At 44.7% G+C, this 19,958-nt stretch overlaps 1 protein-coding gene across 6 annotated transcripts in view; it reads left to right on the forward strand.

The window, feature by feature from the left end:
- LOC125465973 (uncharacterized) overlaps positions 1–19,958 on the forward strand; it is a 26,005-nt gene continuing 6,047 nt past the window's right edge. For 3 of the 6 annotated variants that reach the window (XR_007250341.2, XM_048560024.2, XM_048560023.2), the window contains exons 1-7: positions 1–116; positions 8,426–8,461; positions 12,049–12,378; positions 14,367–14,468; positions 15,604–15,634; positions 15,803–15,855; positions 17,936–17,967. Coding sequence is in view for 5 of the 6 variants with exons in the window: in XM_048560024.2 (XP_048415981.1) it covers positions 65–116; positions 8,426–8,461; positions 12,049–12,378; positions 14,367–14,468; positions 15,604–15,634; positions 15,803–15,855; positions 17,936–17,964 (633 nt within the window). In the remaining variant the exon portion in view is untranslated. The remainder of the gene's footprint in view (positions 117–8,425; positions 8,462–12,048; positions 12,379–14,366; positions 14,469–15,603; positions 15,635–15,802; positions 15,856–17,935; positions 17,968–19,958) is intronic. The other 3 variants (XM_059638509.1, XM_048560022.2, XM_059638510.1) reach the window with 3 other exon arrangements.

Genomic DNA, 19,958 nt, shown 5'->3' on the forward strand with positions numbered 1-19,958 from the left:
GTTCACTTCAACCAGTCAGGAAAGCAAGCAGGAAAAGAATCCTGGTGGGGGTATTTGAAACACCATGTGGAATTTTCTGTGGAAAATGCTTTCTTTCCCTGTTTTTTTCAGGATTGGTGAGTAAATGCCTCTACTTCTTGGGACCTTAATTCCCCGAGGATTTCTGTCTGGATGATAAATTATAATATGTCGTTTATTTTAAATTGAGGAACTGCATTGACAGTGTGACTTGCAGCGTTTTTCTTTTCAGGAGCACATTCAATTGCATTCACACGAGGAAACTAAAATATGCAAGTAACCACTTTGGTGTAAAAGGCAGCATAATTCACTGCTTATAATGAAAAATGATCTATTTATATTCTTGAAATTAGAAAGTCAGACGTCAGAGCCACAACTTGCACAGATAAATAGAGCAGAAATGTTATCTTTTTTATTCATTTCTCGGGTATTGGCATGACAAGCTGGGCCAGTACCTTCTGGAGATAGCCATTGCCTGTTTCTTGTCTGGTGCAAATACTACTTGCCAGTTGACAGCCCAAGCCTGGATGTTGGGCAAATTTTGCTGCATTTGAACACAGACTGCTTCAGTATCCGAGGAATGGCGAATGGTGCTGAACATCCCCGTCTGACCTTATGATTGGTCAACTTGATGAAGCAGCTGAAGATGGTTGGGCTGAAGACACTACCTTGAGGAACTCCTGCAGAGACGTTCTGCAGCCGAGATGACTGACCTCTTACAACCACAACCAGATATGACTCCAACTGATGAACAACTTTACCTTGATACCCATTGGTTCCAGTTTTGCTTGGGCTCCTTAATGCCACAGTCAGTCAAATGTGGCCTCAATTATCAAGGGCTGTCACTCTCACCTCACCTCTGGAATTAAGTTACTTTGTCAATGTTTGAACCAAGGCTGTAATGAGGCCAGGAGCTGAGTGGTCCTGGTGGAACCCAGACTGGGCAATACTGAGCAGGCTGTTGCTGGATAGGTGCTGCTTGATAGCACTGTTAATGACACCTTCCATCATTGTATTGAAGACTGAGAGTAAACTGGTGGGACGGTAACTCGTTGGGTTGGTTTTGTCCAGCTATTGGTGCACCTGACATTCCTGGGCAATTTTCTACATTGTCAGAATAATTCAGTGAAGGTGTTGCCTCTGCATACCAAGACACAGTGGTTAGACTGTCCCTTATAGGTGATGGTCATAGCCTGACATTTGTGTGGTGCTAATGTCATTCCATTTGTCAGCCCAAGCCTTGATATTGTCCACATCTTGCTGAATTTGAACACAGATTGCTTCAGTGTCTGAAAAGTGGCGAATGGTGCTGAACATTGTGCAATCATTGGAGAACTGTTCTGAGGAAAGGTCACTGGACCCAAAATGTTAACTCTGTTTTTCCCTTCATAGATGCTGCCAGACCTGCTGAGTTTATTCAGCAACTTTGTTTTTGTTTCTGATTTACAGCAATGCAGTTCTTTTAGTTTTCATCCTGACTAATAAGGATTTCTTTTAGTTCCTCCTTCATGCTTGACCCTCTGTCCCCTGGCATTTACTGAAAATTATTTGTATCATCCTTCATGAAGACAGATCCAAAGTATTTGTTCAATTGGTCTGTCATCTCTTTGTTGTCCATCATGAATGAGTTTCTTCACTGTCCACGATGCCACCAATTTGGCGTCATCCACGAACCGACTAATCATGCATCCTATACTCACATCCAAACCTTCTGTATAAATGACAAAACAACATTCTTGTTCATTTTATGAGCAGGAACAGTTTTTCCCCATTGACTCTGTCAGGCCCCTGCTCACAATTTTGAAAACCCCAATTTGATCTCTGTCTTTCAGCCTTCTCCTCTCCCAGGGAGAACACTCTCCACCTTCTTCAATCAAACCTCATTGCTGAAGTTTCTCATCCCTGGAACCATTCTTGTAAATCAGTTCTGCACTCTTTCTCTCTTTCTCGCTCTCTGAGCTGCTCACATCTTTCTTATAATGTGGCACCCAAAACTGCACACAATACTCCAGCTGAGATCTAACAAGTCTCTTGTACAGAGGAAGTCTTTACGTGTGTTAAGAGGGGTGGTTGGCTGGCTTGGGTGGTTGGTTTGCAATGTAGTGTGATGCTAATAGTGTGGATCAATTCTGGCACCAGCTTTGGTTAACCACGAAGGATTCTCCTTTACAATCTGCCTCCCCACCTGAAGCATGGTGACCCTCAGGTTACACCACCGCCAGTCATGTCTCTCTCTTACTCTTTCTAATAAGAGAGCAGCACTCTGATCAGGTAAAACCATGGCAACTTTATCTGTTAAGAGGCATCCTATTCCTCTGAATAGGAATTCTGAGCGAGAGCAAACAACAGGACAGCACAGGAACAGGCCCTTCAGCCCACTATGTCTGCACCAACCCTTTCTAAACTGAAAATCTTTTGCCTGTTGGCTGTTATGCCTCTATTCCCTGTCTGGTCATACACCTATTAAAATGCCCCTTAAACATTGCTATTTTATTGACCTCCACCAGCTCCCCTTGCATTCCAGACACTTACTACCCTTGCCTTTCACATTTCCTTTAAACTTTCTGCGGTTTTCCCTTAAACCTATGTCTGAGAAAAGCCTCCAACTATCCGTTCTATCCATGCATCTCACAATTTTGTAAACTTTTATCGGGCTGCCTCTCCAATGTTCAAGTATAAACAAACCAAGTTTGTTCAATCTCTCCTCATTGCTAATACACTCCAAACCAGGCAACATCCTGGTAAACCTCTTCTGTAACCCGTCCAAAGCTGTGATATCCCTCTGGTAGTGAGGCGACCAGAACTGTACACAAACATTCCAAAAATTGCCTAACTGATGTTCCATACAGCTGCGAACATGACTCGCTAGGTTTTATACTTTATGGCCTGACTGGTGAAGACTCGCATGCCATATGCCTTTTTGACCAACTTACCCACTTGTGTTGCCACTTTCGGCGAACTGTGTACCTGTACACCTCGATCCCTCTTATGTTGATGCTACTAAGGGTTTTGCCATTTACTGTATACTTCCCTCCTGCATTATATCTCCCAAAATGCATCACCTCGCATCTGTCAAGATTAAGTTCCATTTATCATTTCTCCACCCAAAGTCTCCTGCCTATCTCCTCCGGCAATCCCACTCACTATCACTTAGTCTGATGCCATAGGAAACTCGAGACAGCAAATTGTTTTCCTCCCACCTCTCTGTCTGCAGAATTTAAATGCTGCATGTTATAAAAACCAAAAGAACCACGGATGCAGTAAATCAGAATCAAAAACAGAAGTTGCTGGAAAAGCTCAGAGATGATGGGAACTGCAGATGCTGGAGAGTCCAAGATAATAAAATGTGAGGCTGGATGAACACAGCAGGCCAAGCAGCATCTCAGGAGCACAAAAGCTGACGTTTTGGGCCTAGACCCTTCATCAGAAAAGGGGGATGGGGTGAGGGTTCTGGAATAAATAGGAAGAGAGGGGGAGGCGGACCGAAGATGGACAGAAAAGAAGAGAGGTGGAGAGGAGAGTATAGGTGGGGAGGTAGGGAGTGGATAGGTCAGTCCAGGGAAGACGGACAGGTCAAGGAGGTGGGATGAGGTTAGTAGGGAGATGGGGGTGCGGCTTGGGGTGGGAGGAAGGGATGGGCAAGAGGAAGAACAGGTTAGGGAGGCAGAGACAGGTTGGACTGGTTTTGGGATGCAGTGGGTGGAGGGGAAGAGCTGGGCTGGTTGTGTGGTGCAGTGGGGGGAGGGGACGAACTGAGCTGGTTTAGGGATGCAGTTGGGGAAGGGGAGATTTTGAAACTGGTGAAGTCCACATTGATACCATATGGCTGCAGGCTTCCCAGGCGGAATATGAGTTGCTGTTCCTGCAACCTTCGGGTGGCATCATTGTGGCACTGCAGGAGGCCCATGATGGACATGTCATCTAAAGAATGGGAGGGGGAGTGGAAATGGTTTGCGACTGGGAGGTGCAGTAGTTTGTTGCGAACTGAGCGGAGGTGTTCTGCAAAGCGGTCTCCAAGCCTCAGCTTGGTTTCCCCAATGTAGAGGAAGCCACACCGGGTACAGTGGATGCAGTATACCACATTGGCAGATGTGCAGGTGAACCTCTGCTTAATGTGGAATGTCATCTTGGGGCCTGGGATAGTGGTGAGGGGGGAGGTGTGTGGGCAAGTGTAGCATTTCCTGCGGTTGCAGGGGAAGGTACCGGGTGTGGTGGGGTTGGAGGGCAGTGTGGAGCGAACAAGGGAGTCACGGAGAGAGTGGTCTCTCCGGAACCTCAGGGGACCTCCCACCCACAGCCTCCAACCTCATTGTTCACCAACCCCACACGGCCCGTTTCTATCTCCTTCCCAAAATCCACAAACCTGCCTGCGCCGGTCGACCAATCGTCTCAGCCTGCTCCTGTCCCACCGAACTCATCTCCACCTATCTGGACTCCATTTTCTCCCCCTTGGTCCAGGAACTCCCCACCTACGTCCGTCACACCACCCACGCCCTCCACCTCCTCCAGGACTTCCAATTCCCTGGCCCCCAAAACCTCATCTTCACCATGGACGTCCAGTTCGTATACACCTGCATTCCGAATGCAGATGGCCTCAAGGCCCTCCGCTTCTTCCTGTCCCGCAGGCCCGACCAGTCCCCCTCCACCGACACCCTCATCCGCCTAGCCGAACTCGTCCTCACCCTCAACAACTTCTCTTTTGACTCCTCCCACTTCCTACAGACTAAGGGGGTGGCCATGGGCACCCGCATGGGCCCCAGCTATGCCTGCCTCTTTGTAGGTTACGTGGCACAGTCCCTCTTCCGCACCTACACAGGCCCCAAACCCCACCTTTTCCTCCGGTAGATTGATGACTGTATTGGCGCCGCCACTTGCTCCCCAGAGGATCTCGAACAGTTCATCCACTTCACCAACACCTTCCACCCCAACCTTCAGTTCACCTGGGCCATCACCAGCACATTCCTCACCTTCCTGGACCTCTAAGTCTCCATCTCAGGCAACCAGCTTGTAACTGATGTCCAGTTCAAGCCCACCAACTCCCACAGCTACCTAGAATACACCTCCTCCCACCCACCCTCCTGCAAAAATTCCATCCCCTATTCCCAATTCCTCCGCCTCCGCCGCATCTGCTCCCACGACAAGACATTCCACTCCCGCACATCCCAGATGTCCAAATTCTTCAAGGACTGCAAATTTCCCCCCACAGTGATCGAGAACGCCTGCGACCGCGTCTCCCGCATTTCCCGCAACACGTCTCTCACACCCCGCCCCCGCCACAACCGCCCAAAGAGGATCCCCCTCGTTCTCACACACCACCCCACCAACCTCCGGATACAACGCATCATCCTCCGACACTTCCGCCATCTACAATCCGACCCCACCACCCAACACATTTTTCCATCCCCACCCCTGTCTGCTTTCCAGAGAGACCACTCTCTCCGTGACTCCCTTGTTCGCTCCACACTGCCCTCCAACCCCACCACACCCAGCACCTTCCCCTGCAACTGCAGGAAATGCTACACTTGCCCCCACACCTCCCCCCTCACCCCTATCCCAGGCCCCAAGATGACATTCCACATTAAGCAAAGGTTCACCTGCACATCTGCCAATGTGGTATACTGCATCCACTGTACCCGGTGTGGCTTCCTGTACATTGGGGAAACCAAGCGGAGGCTTGGAGACTGCTTTGCAGAACACCTCCGCTCAGTTCGCAACAAACTACTGCACCTCCCAGTCGCAAACCATTTCCACTCCCCCTCCCATTCTTTAGATGACATGTCCATCATGGGCCTCCTGCAGTGCAACAATGATGCCACCCGAAGGTTGCAGGAACAGCAACTCATATTCCGCCTGGGAACCCTGCAGCCTAATGGTATCAATGTGGACTTCACCAGTTTCAAAATCTCCCCTTCCCCAACTGCATCCCTAAACCAGCCCAGTTCGTCCCCTCCCCCCACTGCACCACACAACCAGCCCAGCTCTTCCCCTTCACCCACTGCATCCCAAAACCAGTCCAACCTGTCTCCGCCTCCCTAACCGGCTCTTCCTCTCACCCATCCCTTCCTCCCACCCCAAGCCGCACCCCCATCTACCTACTAACCTCATCCCACCTCCTTGACCTGTCCGTCTTCCCTGGACTGACCTATCCCCTCCCTACCTTCCCACCTATACTCTCTCCACCTATCTTCTTTTCTCTCCATCTTCGGTCCGCCTCCCCCTCTCTTTCTATTTATTCCAGAACCCTCACCCCATCCCCCTCTCTGATGAAGGGTCTAGGCCCGAAACGTCAGCTTTTGTGCTCCTGAGATGCTGCTTGGCCTGCTGTGTTTGCTGGAAAAGCTCAGCAGGTCTGGCAGTGTCTGTGGAGAGAAATCAAAGTTAATGTTTCTGGTTCAGTGACCCTTCTTCAAAACCGAGGAAGTGTCACCGGACCCAAAATGCAAATTATAATTTCTCTTCACAGATGCTGCCAGACCTGCTGAGGTTTTGCAGCAAGTTCTGTTTTTGTGCCACATATGATTGCCTTTCTGATCGTCCCAGAAGTTTTGTGTTGTTGGCAGCAAGGGCAGTTTGCAGGTTCAGTCGATGTGAGTACTTGAGTATCATTGAAATAACAAAGTGTGGAGCTGGATGAACACAGCAGGCCAAGCAGCATCTTAGGAGCACAAAAGCTGATGTTTTGGGCCTAGACCCTTCATCAGAGAAGAGTATCATCGCTACTGCTTTAATGGTACTGAAGCTAATATAAACCATAAGCCCATAAGAAGTAGGTACAAGAGTAGACCATTTGGCCCCTCAAGTCTGCTCTGCCATTCAATAGGGCTATCGCTGATACAACATTCCTCACACCTCACTTTCCTGGCCTTTCCCATGATTCCCCGACTAATCAAGAATCTATCTGTCTCAGCCTTAAATATATGCAAGGATTCTGCGAACCCCGCACACTGTGGCAACGAAATTCAAAGACTCACAACACTCTGAAAGAAGAAATTCCTCATCACCTCAGTCTTCCCTTATTCTGAGACTCTGCCCTGTGATCCTAGACTCTCCCATGAGGGAGAATCATTCTCTCAACATTGACCTTGTCAAGCACCTATGTGTTTCAATGACATCACCTCTCATTCATCTAAGCTCCAGTGAGTAGGGTTCCAATCTGTTGAACCTTTGTTCATAAGACCATCCTTCCCTCCTGGAGATCTTGCAAATAATAAGTATGCCGATCACTGGATAGTATGGGTAGTACAATTTTCACACCATGAGCAAACAGGTTGAAAATAACTGAGCTAAATCTCTTACTCTCAGCTGTTGGGCTTTGCTGATTAACTTAACTTCGATATAATTCTCTCACCATTAGTTTGTACAAAGCAGTGCACTACTCTCATAGATGCATGCTTCGTCTCTCACACACTCTTTCACACACACTTCCTCAGATGCACAAACTTTCTCTTTCTCTCACACAACATATAGACTCCAATCTCTCTTACAAAACACATACTCTCTATCTCACATATGCACACTCTCTCTCATGTTCTCTTACACTATCTTTCTGTGTCTCACAGATACACACATGCTATCACACACTCTCTCACATTCACACCCCATCCCTCACACACTCTGTCTCCCATCTGTCTCTCACACACACTCTCCCTCACACTTTCTCACATGCATATACACTCTGTCACTTCCACATACATACTGTCTCTCACACTCTCATCACATTCTCTCACACACACCCTTTCTCTCACATTCTCACACATTCTCTCACACAAAACTTTCTTAGACACACAAACACACTGTCTCTCTCTCTCTCTCATACACATACATATACACGCTGTGTAGTTCTCTCTCTCACACACACAAACATACGCACTGTCTCTCTCTCTCTCTCTCTCTCACACACACACACACACACACACACACACACACACACACACACACACACACACACACACACACACTCTCTCTCTCCCACACCCACACACATAGAAACGTAGAAATTACGTTCAGGTGTAGGCCATTCAGCACTTTGAGCCTGTGCCATCATTCAGTCCAATCATTGGCTGATCATGAAATCTCAGCATCACATTCTCACAGCAATACATTGACTCCTCTCTCGCACACATACCCAAAACAGACACACACACGTGCACACTGTCTCTCATGCTCTCTTATATTCTCTCACACACTCTCTCACATATTCACCCTCTGTCTCTCACATACTCACTCTATTATGCTCTCTCACATTGATGCATACTCTCTTTCTCTCTCACACACACACACACACTCTCTCTAACACATATATACACTCTTTCTTGTGCACACTTAGGTAGATTTAGAATGAATACAAAACCTTACTCTAGTACTACCTATTATTCTTTAATTATCATTTCTTTTTCCTCCTCTATAGTTCATCTTCATGGTCTGGTGGGACAGGAAGATGTTTGTAAGTGTGCATCTTTTAAATGAAATGTTGCTCATACTATGCTCATGTTTTAACCCTTGTATAGATAGTTACCAGAAAAATTTCTTAGGGCTCTCTTGAACTAATGTGTGACGGTCATTGGTGTGCAGTTTGCAGAAAATGATTCTGAATGATTTTCTTCTCTCAAGTGAGCCTTACCTTTTTTGTTGTAGTGTTGATTAGGTTATATTCTAGTTTTGATGATTGCACACACTGTTAGAAAACAGAGAAAGACAGCTGAATCAAATTAGCCTTCCTAGACAGTAAAATTAAAACCTTCAAAGACCTATGAAATTGACCCCAATGACTCTGAAAATAATCAATTTTAGACACTGTTTATGCAGCTTAAACAAAAGACTTAGTGAATTATTAATAACATTGTAGCTTAAGCACTGCAGAAGTTAAACAACAAACTAATTGATGTCCATGATTTGGCAGTCGTCAGTTAGCTCAGCTGGTTAGAGTGTGACGCTAATAGCACCAAGGTCAGCGTTTTGATCCCCATACTGACCAAGTCCATCGGATTCGAGCTATGAGTTGCACTCTTTGTGCTCAGGCTAGAGGCTCTTGTGGCATTCTTTGCTTGAAAGAAAGGGCGGCACGGTGGCTCAGTGGTTAGCACTGCTGCCTCACAGCACCAGGGTTCGATTCTACCCTCAGGTGACTGTGTAGAGTTTGCGCATTCTCCCCACATCTGCGTGGGTTACCTCCGGGTGCTCCAGTTTCCTCCCACAGTCCAAAAAATGTGCAGTTAGGTGGATTGGCCACGCTAAATTGCCCATTGTATTCAAGGATGTGTGGATTAGGTGGATTATAGCGGAATGTGTCTGGGTGGCATGCTTTGAGGATCGGTGTGGACTTGTTGGTCTGAAGGGCCTGTTTCCACATTGTAGGGATTCTATTTTATTCATGATTTAAACCTAATGACATTTGTTTTCAGCACCATTAGATAACAGACAGACAGGCAAACTCAGTCAAGGGAGAAATAAAAGAAAATAAAAAAAGTGATCAGCTCACTTAAACAGTTTTCAAGGTGCATTGTTCCACAGGAATATCTGGTTATTTTGTTGTTGATTTTCTGAAGATGTCAGTGCCTCCTTTTCCAGCTCACTCTTCAGAAAACCAAAAGAACTGCGGATGCTGTAAATCAGGAACAAAAACAAAGTTGCTGCTAAAGCTCAGCAGGTCTGGCAGCATCTGTGAAAGAGAAAATAAATTCCATGTTTGGGTCCAGTAACCCTTCCTCAGATCAGTTCTGAGGAAGGGTCACCAGACCCGAAACGTTAACTCTGTTTTCTCCTCCACAGATGCTGCCAGACTTGCTGAGCTTTTCCAGCAACTTTGTTTTTGTTCCACTCTTCAGAAAACTTCGGTAATACTTGGAACTTAAGTTTCTATTCTCTGCACTTCCAAAGGCTGATAATGGGAGGTTAGGCTGGGAGCTTTCATACCTACATGCTGTAGCATCAATAGCTTAATTTGTTCTCTCTGAAGCACAGTCCAAATAAGAAATAGTTCAAATTTACCAGCTCCTCCTTCTGTTTGACCATCACGTTCTCTCCCAGACTTGCTGGCCCCAATTCCCAGATATGGGCCTCATTAATGACAAAACATCTGCTCTCTGGCGAGATATACTGGTGCCAAAGATTCTGTAAAGTCCTTTGATCAAGAACCAATCTGCAATTAACTGAGAGGTCTGCCCTCACAAATAAACAACACTGTTCTCTTTCTTATGTAAATAAAAACAAATAGCTGCTCAGAGTTCACAGCTCCAAATCAAATAGATGAAAGAATAAAATAAAAGTAATGAAAAATCAGCAAGAGCTGTAATAATGCCAACTATCTCATACACAGAAAACTTTTAAATTTGCAATGATTGTGAATATAGTATTGTGTTTGTTGTTCGAAAATACCATGAAAATGTTCCATGCCTATGGTAATTAGAAAAAAAAGTACATGTTGAATTTAACAAGCTGGATTTATTTCAACATTTGTACAGCACACTCAGTTGAAAATTGGACTATATTGATATCCCACCTTTTTTTACTGAAGTGCATGCTTACATCGGCTATTTGCAAGCAGGTCCACACAGATTAATTTAAGAACTAGCAGCAGGAGTAAGCCATTCAGCTGATGGCCAATGGCTGATTACATTTCGGCCTCAAATCCACTTTCCTGCTGCTTTTAAGCTGTCACTGATCAGAAATCTGTCTGTCTTCCCCCTATAATTATTCAGTGTCCCAATGCTGACAGTACTGGCTCAGTAGTTAGCACTGCAGCCTCACCGCGCCAGGGCCGCAGGTTCGATTGCAGCCTCAGTCTGTATGGAGTTTGCACATTCTCCCCATGTCTGCGTGGGTTTCCTCCGGATGCTCCAGTTTCCTCCCACAGTCCAAAGGTGTGCAGGCGGGTGGATTGGCCATGCTAAATTGCCCATAGTGTTCAGGGGTGTGTGGGTTATAGGGGGATGGGTCTAGGTGGGATGCTTCAACGGGCAGTGTAGACTTGTTGGGCTGAAGGGCCTGTTTCCACACTGTAGGGAATCTAATATACTCCAGATGTGGTCTCACCAGCACTTTGTACAGTTACAGTAAGACATCCTTACTATTATGGTCCAATCCTATTTAAATAAGAGCCAACATTCATAGTGTCATAGGTCCAACCAGTCTAGGTATCCTAAACTGAACATTTTCCTGCCTTTGGCCCACATACCTTAAAGCCTTCCCTAATCATGTACCTGTCCAAATGTATTTTAAAAGGGATAATTATACCTGCCTCTACCACTTTTTCTGGCTGATCCATATGCACACCATCTTCTGTGTGAAAAGTTTGCCCTTCAAGTCCCTTTTAAATATTTCACTCTCACCTTAAACCTGTGCCATCTAGTTTTGGACTCCCCTTCCCTGGGGAAAAGACCTGGGCTATTCACCTTATACATGCCCCTCATGATTTTATAAATGTCCATAAGGTTACCCTTCTGCCTCCAATGTTCTAGGAAAAGAAGTCCCAGCCTATCCAGGCTCTCCTGAAAACTCAAACCTTCCAGACCAGGCAACGTTTTTGTCCATTTTGTCTGTTCCCTTTCTAGTTTAACAACATCCTTCTGATAGTAGGGCTACCAGAATCGAACACAGTGTTCTAAAAGTAGCATTAGCCATACAGTATACAGCCGTAACATGAAGTGCCAAGTCCTATATTCGTGTGCTCACTTTCTGTGTTTATGCACAAGGCCACCACCACCTCCCCCACTCAAGTCCTTTTGTATTGCAGCTTTCTGCATTGTTTCTCTGTTTAAATAACCCTCTATTCTTTTGTTCCTAAATGAACAACTTCACATTTTCCCTCATTAGACTGCATTTGCTAACTCTTGTGTTGACGGTCATCGTTAGCTTCTTAATTCCAGGCTATTTTTGAATTCAAATTCCATCATCTGCCACATTCAGATTTGAACCTTTGTCCTGGAACATTTCATGGGTCTCTGGGTTGATTGTCAAAATGTTTGAATCTTCCCATGTGTAACCATGGTTGAGTTTTACTGCACTGTTTGATAATATCTCTTTTCACTGCAGATAAACCCTCACCACCAACAATTCACAAATCCCCAGCACCACAGTCCAGTTCAGATGGTCAAATCATTGCCATTACTTGCAAAGGCAACATTCACTCCAATGAAGGCACTTACTACCTGTACAACAGTCGTCATCAAAACTATACACAGTTGCTTCACCTAACTGGAGATGAAAAGACTGCGACGTTCATAATCAAGATGGGAACTGACTTCATTGGAAATTACAGCTGCAATTATAAAACAAAGGTTTTAGGAAATTGGGTATATTCTCCATTCAGTAAATACATTTCTATTACTCAAGAAGATGAGTGGCGACGCAAAGCAGAACAAGGTTAGATATTTTTCCAGTGTGTTACCTGGCTTTTTTGTCTGTGAATAGGTGATATAAAAGCAAATTGATATTTATGAAGGGATGCTGGAGTCAGAGGTAATACCGTGTGGAGCTGGAAGAACACTACAGCGTCAGAGGAGCAGGAAAATTGACGTTTTGGGTTGGGACCCTTCTTCAGAAAAAAATATTATTTACGAGTATTCCTGCATTATTCCTTCAGAATAGGCCTTTTGGCCCATCGAGTCTGTACCGCAAAATATATTAAATCCACGCTAGTGCCACTTGCCAACATTAGGTCCATAGCCTTGGATGTCATGACATTCCTTTGAATGTTGCATCAACAAAGATTTCATTCACTCATGGGACATGGACATTGCTAGTTGGGCCTGCAATGGTGCCCATTTCTATTTGACCCTTGAGGAGGTATTTGTGAACTACCTTTCTGTATTGCCGCAGTCCATGTGCCATCCTGTTTCATTCTTTTTCAATCTCCCATTGAGACAGGCAAAACTTCCAATGTAAAATGGAGAACTGCAGGATGCTGGAAATCTGAAACAGAACTGAAAGTGCTGCAGAATCTCAGCAGTTATGGCAGTGGCTGTGTGGGAGAGAGCGAGAGAACCAGAGTTAATGTTACAGGTTATAACTGCAGAAAGTGCTGGAGAAACTCAACAGATCTGGCAGCATCTGTGGAGAAAGAGAGTGTAGTGATTTGAACCAAGACCAGATGGATCTCATTGACCATGAGATCTTTGATTGGGATTGCTAACCTAGGCCAATCAGGGAGCCCTAGCTGACAGCTATAAAGAGGAGATTCAGAAAGTCTCATCATTCTGGAGACTGGCTCAGAGCTGGATTTACACATGTAAATAAAGGGTGACTTGGTGATGGAATACTAGCCTCTGTGCAGTTATTTCAGTGGCAATGATAGAAAACAGCATGATCCTGAAGAAACACTTACAACCATTGTCTGTAAATTAGGGTTACCATTTCTGGCATCTTGCTTATATCTGGGAAACTTGATTCATTCAATCTAGCTGTTGGAGGCTGAGCCCAGCATGTGGAGAGAATGCAATTTGTTTTCTGGAAAAATGACATTAGGGCAGATGAAAAGAAATGAGTGACCCTTCTGACTGCTTGTGGATCCATAGCATTTTTAGTTATTAGAAGCTTAACTTTCCCTGAGTCACCAGATCCTAAAACCTTTTAAGATTGATTTAGTTCACAAATATTACAACCCCAAGCCTCCTCTAATTCTGAGATGCTATCAGTTTTATTTGGCTGTTCAAGAAACAGGGGGATCTGTCTCAGGATTTTTAATGACATTAAGACAACTGGCAGAGACATGTGATTTTGTGATAACCCTGAATGGGACACTGAGACACTCTTGGTCACCTGCAGAGACTTATTATTTGACGCTCCACTCACACCATTTGTATGATCTTTTGATCTCTCTGCCCATAAATTCTGTGTCTGTGTGCTCTTCTCTCTCACTTCACGAGACGAAGGGACTGCATTCTGAAACCTTGGGATTTCACATTGACTTGTTGGATTATAACCTGGTGTACTGTGACTACTCACTTTGCCCACCCCAGTCCAACATTGGCTCCTTCACATCATTTTTAAATCTGAGAGAGATAAAGCTTTGTGAAGCAGAGGTACTAAGGGGATAATGGTCAAAAGCAGGTATGTGGAGACAGGCCACAGATCAGACACAACCTCATTGAATGGTGAAACATATTCGAGGGGCCGAATGGTCTACTCCTATTCCTGTGTGGTCATTAAATCACAAAACATAATCAGTGTCAATTCATTCCGGAGAACATAGCATCGAATTTTGTTTTGCTTTGTTCACATTGTGCCCTCGCTAGCCAATGGAAGATGCTTATTATATCATCCAGATTTAATTCTGTAATGAGAATGATCAAGTCCTATTGTAGCAGATGAAATCTTACCATTATGTTGTTTTGGAACTTCTCACTGCACAGATGCTCAAAAGAAGTTATGCCTATATGTTGACGTGACATGTGGTGCTTTGCTTATCGTTTTAATCATTGTGACGCTAACATCTTTCTTCATCGTCAACAAAGGTAAACAAAGCCTGTGTAAGGCCTTTCAAATTTGGGAAAGGGACAGCCTAGTTAATCCAGGGAGCCAGGTAATGTTCTGGGGACCTGGGTTTGAATCCCACTGTGGCAGATAGTGGAATTTGAACTCAAAAACAAATCTGGAACTAAGAATCTGATGAGGACTGCGAATCCATTCAATTGTCAGAAAAATCCATCTAGTTCACTAAGGGCTTATTAAATCCATCTTGTTCCTTTAGGGAAGGAAACTGCCTTCCTTACCTGACCTGACCTACATGTGACGCCAGACCCACAACATGGAATCCAGAAATGCACACAATACTCTCGCTGTGTGGCCTGACCAATGTGTTATACTGTTCCAGCATCATCGCTCCACTCTTAAACTCTAGCCTCAGCGAATAAAGGCAAGTATCTGTGCAAAAAATGCTCACCTAGCCAACTATGCCCTCACCAAATGAATTAATGAATTAAAAATAAACATGTTTGAACTAATATGGACAGAAAGCTCACATGAACATAAGAGTCTTGAGGATCTACAGCGCAGAAAAGAGGCCAGTCAACTCATTAAGACCGTGCTAGTCAGAAACAAACCGCCTAACTCTTCTAGTCCCATTTACCCCAGCGCTTGGCCCTAGAGCCATAGCATCACAAGTGCACATCTAAATGCGCTTTCAACGTGATGAGGGCTTCTGTCTCTACAACCCTTACAGGCCGTGAGTTCCAGATTCCCCACCAATCTCTTCACATCCCCTCTAAACCTCCTGCCCCTTACCTCAAATCAATGCCCCTTATCATTGATCTCTTCATCAAGATACTTGCCTTTATTGGCTGAGGCTAGAGTTTAAGAGTGGAGAGATGATGCTGGAACAGTATAACACATTGGTCAGGCCACACAGCGAGAGTATTGTGTGCATTTCTGGATTCCATATTCTGGAAAGGGTGAGATAGGACTGGAAAAGGGTGCAGAGGAAGATTTACTAGGATGATGGAGAATTTTAGTGGTGGAAAAAATTGGATAGACTGCAATTGTTTTCCTTAGAGCAGATAAAATTGGGATGGGGAAAAGATAGAGATGTCTAAAATGTTGAGGGCATGGATAGCTCAGATACTATTTATGAAACTATCTTTTTTTCTTCAGCAGCGCAAAGCAAAAGACATAATATTGAGAGGTAGGAATATTACTTCACTCGTTAGTTGTGATATTCAAATTGTGTGCAAAGCATATAATTGTAAAATAATCACTACAATACATATTTTCCTACATGTGTGTACATTTAATAAGCTTCAATATTGGTCAAACTTTGCAGCAAGTCTGTATTTTATATCTATTTTTACAGAAAGAGCATCACAGCCGATGGAATTACAAGCTTGGAAGAACATGATGCAACATGTAAGTGTCATTTTGATGTTTGAGAGTAGTTTTCAGAAAGGGGGCAAGGAAAACTGATACACATTCATGTGATATACAGGAAGTGCTGGAGAAACTCAGCAAGTCTGGCATTATCAATGGAAAGAACGCTGAGGAAAGGTCACTGAACTCGAAATGTTAACTCTATTTTTCTCTCTACAGATGCAGACAAACAGGCTGAGCTTCTGGTTTTGTGTGTTTCAGTTCTACAGCATCTGCAGCTCTTTTGGTTTTGTATTCGCTTGCTAAAACAATAATTGAGGAAAAAAATTTAGCCACCTTTACAAGCGTGTTACCAATCAAAGTTGAATGACTAGCTGTTTCAGCCAGAGAGTAACTATTGAATTAAAATGACTCAAATTATTATTGGCATAAATTGCACAATGTTGCGTGAATGTATTTTCAAAGTTTAATTGAACAGGAACACAGCCAAAGTCGTATGCAAGATAACAAAGTGTGAAGCTGGATGAACGCAGCAGGCCAAGCAGCATCTCAGGAGCACAAAAGCTGATGTTTCAGGCCTAGACCCTTCATCAAGGCCCGAAACGTCAGCTTTTGTGCTCCTGAGATGCTGCTTGGCCTGCTGTGTTCATCCAGCTTCACACTTTGTTATCTTGGATTCTCCAGCATCTGCAGTTCCCATTATCTCTGATCACAAAGTCATATGCAGTTATTTTTGCTCACCTGTGAAAAGTACCTCAATGTTCAACTAAAATCCATGGAGCTACTTTATGCATTATATGCAACGGATGCAATACAGTTTCATTTGTATCTCCTCAAGCATAATACTGAAGTTATAAATACATCTGGGCAGGATAAACGAGGCAAGAGAATGCACGATGGACAGTGGGACCCTGAGAAGCTCTGAGGACCAGAGGGATCTTGGTGTGCTTGTCCACTGGTTCTTTAAGGGATTAGGGCAGGTGGATAAAATGGTTAAGTGGCATATGGGGATTCTTGACTTTATTAGCCGAGATGGTGGAACAGTATAAACATCGGTTCAGCCAAACAGCGAGAATATTGTGTGTAGTTCTGAAATCTACATTCTGACAGGGATGTGATGGCACTGGAAGAGGGTGCAGAGGGAGATATACCAGGATGTTGCCTTGGGGCTGGAGAGCTTCAGTGATGGAGAGAGATTGGACAGTTGTTTTTCTTGGATCAGAGGAGGCTGAAAGAGAGGGTGACATGATTGACATGTATAAAATGATGAGGAGTGTAGATGGGGTAGACAGGAGAAACTTTTCTTTTGATGGAGGGATCAGTGATGGGGGGTGGAGATATAGATTGTAGGTTAGGGTGAGGAGGTTTAGAGGGGATGTGAGGAAAAATATTTTACAGATAAAAATAGTGGGGTATCTAGAACCCACTGCCCGTAAGGGTGGGAGAGTAATAAATCCTCATCACATTGAAGAATGTTTCAGATGTGCACTTTCGACTCTGAGGCTAGAGCCAAGTGCTGGGGATATGGAATTAGAAACTAGTGAGGTGGTTATTTTTGATTAGTACAGTGGGCTGAAGGGTTTTTTCCGAAGTTGCTATGGATCTCTATAACTACAACACTAATATATCTGCAAAGCTGTCACCCATGTGAAAACAGCATACAGTTTTCCATCAATTTTTCTGAAGGGGTTGGGGAAATTGCATATTCTTTGCAGGGCCATGCAATGCAGCTATGGAACTTATCAATACTTAAATAAGACCAACCGATTTCTAGTCATTGGAAAAAGCTGACAATTTTCATCAGCATTTTTTTTGGAAAAGACCATGCTGAGGCTGCTGTTGTAAATCAATTTGATATTCTCTATTTCTTTGTGATATCTTGCACAAGATTTCAGTGCAATCCACAGCAAGACGGTTGACTCTCCAGTGCCCTCTGTGAACAGGAACAGGCAATAAATGCCCAACTTTTATTGGGCTTGATGATGAGGAGAACGATTTGCCAGGCTGTCAAAATGCAATGCCAATGTTGCCTTGCCCCCTCAAAAAAGACAAAAGTGTGTTTCTCTGCGTGTTATTGCTACATCGGACACAAGACTTGCTCATTTGGTTTGTTTTACAGATATAAACGTCGCTTTCCAAGCAGAATGAAAGGTAAGTCTAGTTTTTACAAACATACTCAATGCTTCCTCCTATGCAAAGTTGAACTGGCCTTCATCCCAAAAGGTGAGATAGAGAGAATATATCTGCAAGAAAGGCAAATAAAAGAGAGAGAGAGGACAGAGAGACACAGACAAGGAGAAGAAGAGAGAGAGAGAGGGAAAGAGATGGTGTGTGAGAGAGAGAAAGATATAGAGCAAGGCACAGAGAGGGAGTGAGTCTGAGAGAGATACTAAGAAGGAGGCAGAAAGGGAGAGGGGGAGAGAGAGAGAGAGCGACAGAGAGAAGGAGAGATTCACTCAAAGAGGGGCAGATGGAGGGGGAGACAAGGTGAGGGAGACGAGGAGAGGGTAAGAAAGAGACAGGGGAAGGGAGAAAGAGAGAGGGAGAGCGAGAAAAGGCAACAAAGAGACAGGGCGAGGGAGAGACACAGATGAAAACGGGAACCAGAGGGAGAGACAAACAGGAGGTGGGACTCTAAGAAGAGAGAGAAAGTGGGGAGGGAGACAGCGAAGAAAGAAGAGAATCAGGTTGAGAGACAGGGCCAGGGAGAGTGAAGGAGAGGGAGGGTGTGGAAAGGCAACAGAGAGAGGCAGTGGGAGACAGAGAGAGAGTGGAAGAGGGAGAGGAAGGGAAACAGTAAAGGAGAGCCAGGGGATGGAGGGGGGAGAAAGAGAAAGAGAGAGAGGGGGTGTTCAGGGGAAAAGAAGAATAGAGACTGGGAGAGGGGGAGAGAGAGAGACCAGGAGCGGGACTGTTTCATTGCACAGATTGTGGCAATTAGGTAGAGGTAAAGCCACTATCGTCCTGCTCGGTCTCTCTCTCTTTAGAGAGAGACAACTGGTGCTGAGTTTAATCTGGGAGCCACAAATCAAAGTGAATACAGTGGGACCTTTGTGGTGATTATAACCAGCACAGGAGCTGAACCTATGCAGATGGTGTCACTCTGCATTGCTAACCAACTGGTTAAGCCAACTGAGCTTATTGAGATGGATGAGTTGGTGGTGCATGCTGATATATGATGTATGGTAATAACAGAGCCCTGGCACAATGGAGGAAGGACTGGGTCTTAAATATACCTGGATTGGAAATGTTCAGGGGAACTAGGAAAGGGTAAAAGGTTGGTAGAATGAAGTATTTCCATGAGGTAGTGGAGAAAGAGGTTATGCTAAATGAGCCAAGAACGAAATCGATTTGACTGAAGCTATGGGCAATGCAAGCTTAAAATGTGAAATTACATTTCTTTGCATTGTTCAGCAGCTGGAGGGAGTGATTTAGATGAACACATTTTCACAATTAACAATGATGGATGGAGTTAAAATGGGCGACATTAATTATCCAAGCGTAGATTGAAAAGGGTGCTGAAGGGCAGAAGTTGCTGAAATGAGCTTGTGAGAGCTTTACACAGCAGAATGTGTACAGACCACCAAACACTAGAATTGATTCTTGGCAAATGATGGGGTTGGAGGGGGGAAAACTGATCAAGTGTAAATATGCTGGATAGAATCCATGGACAAATCAGGTCCCTATTGATTGGTACCACATCCATAAACTTCCATTCCCTCCCCCACTGATGCTCAGTAGCAGTAGTGTGTACCATCTATGAGACACACTGCAGAAATTCACCCAAGACCCTTAGATAGCATCTTCCAAACTCACAACCACTTTCATCCAGAAGGACATCATGGGCCAAGGGCCCGTTCCTGTGCTGTACAGACAAGGGCAGCGGATACATGGGAAGACCACCACTACAAATTTCCCTCCAAACCACTCTTGGAAATATATCTGCTCTTCCTTTGGTGCCACTGGGTCAAAATCCCGGAATTCCCTCCCTAAGGTCATCGTGGGTCTACCTGCAGCAAACGGACTGCAGCAGTTCAAGAAGACAGCTCACTGTCACTTTCTCAAAGCAGCTAGTAGGGACCGGGGCGAAAAATGCTGGGCACAACCAGCATTGCCCACTCCCACAAGTGAATAAATTAAAA

The sequence above is a fragment of the Stegostoma tigrinum genome, chromosome 30 (assembly GCF_030684315.1).
Source record: "Stegostoma tigrinum isolate sSteTig4 chromosome 30, sSteTig4.hap1, whole genome shotgun sequence".
Lineage (NCBI taxonomy): Eukaryota > Metazoa > Chordata > Chondrichthyes > Orectolobiformes > Stegostomatidae > Stegostoma > Stegostoma tigrinum.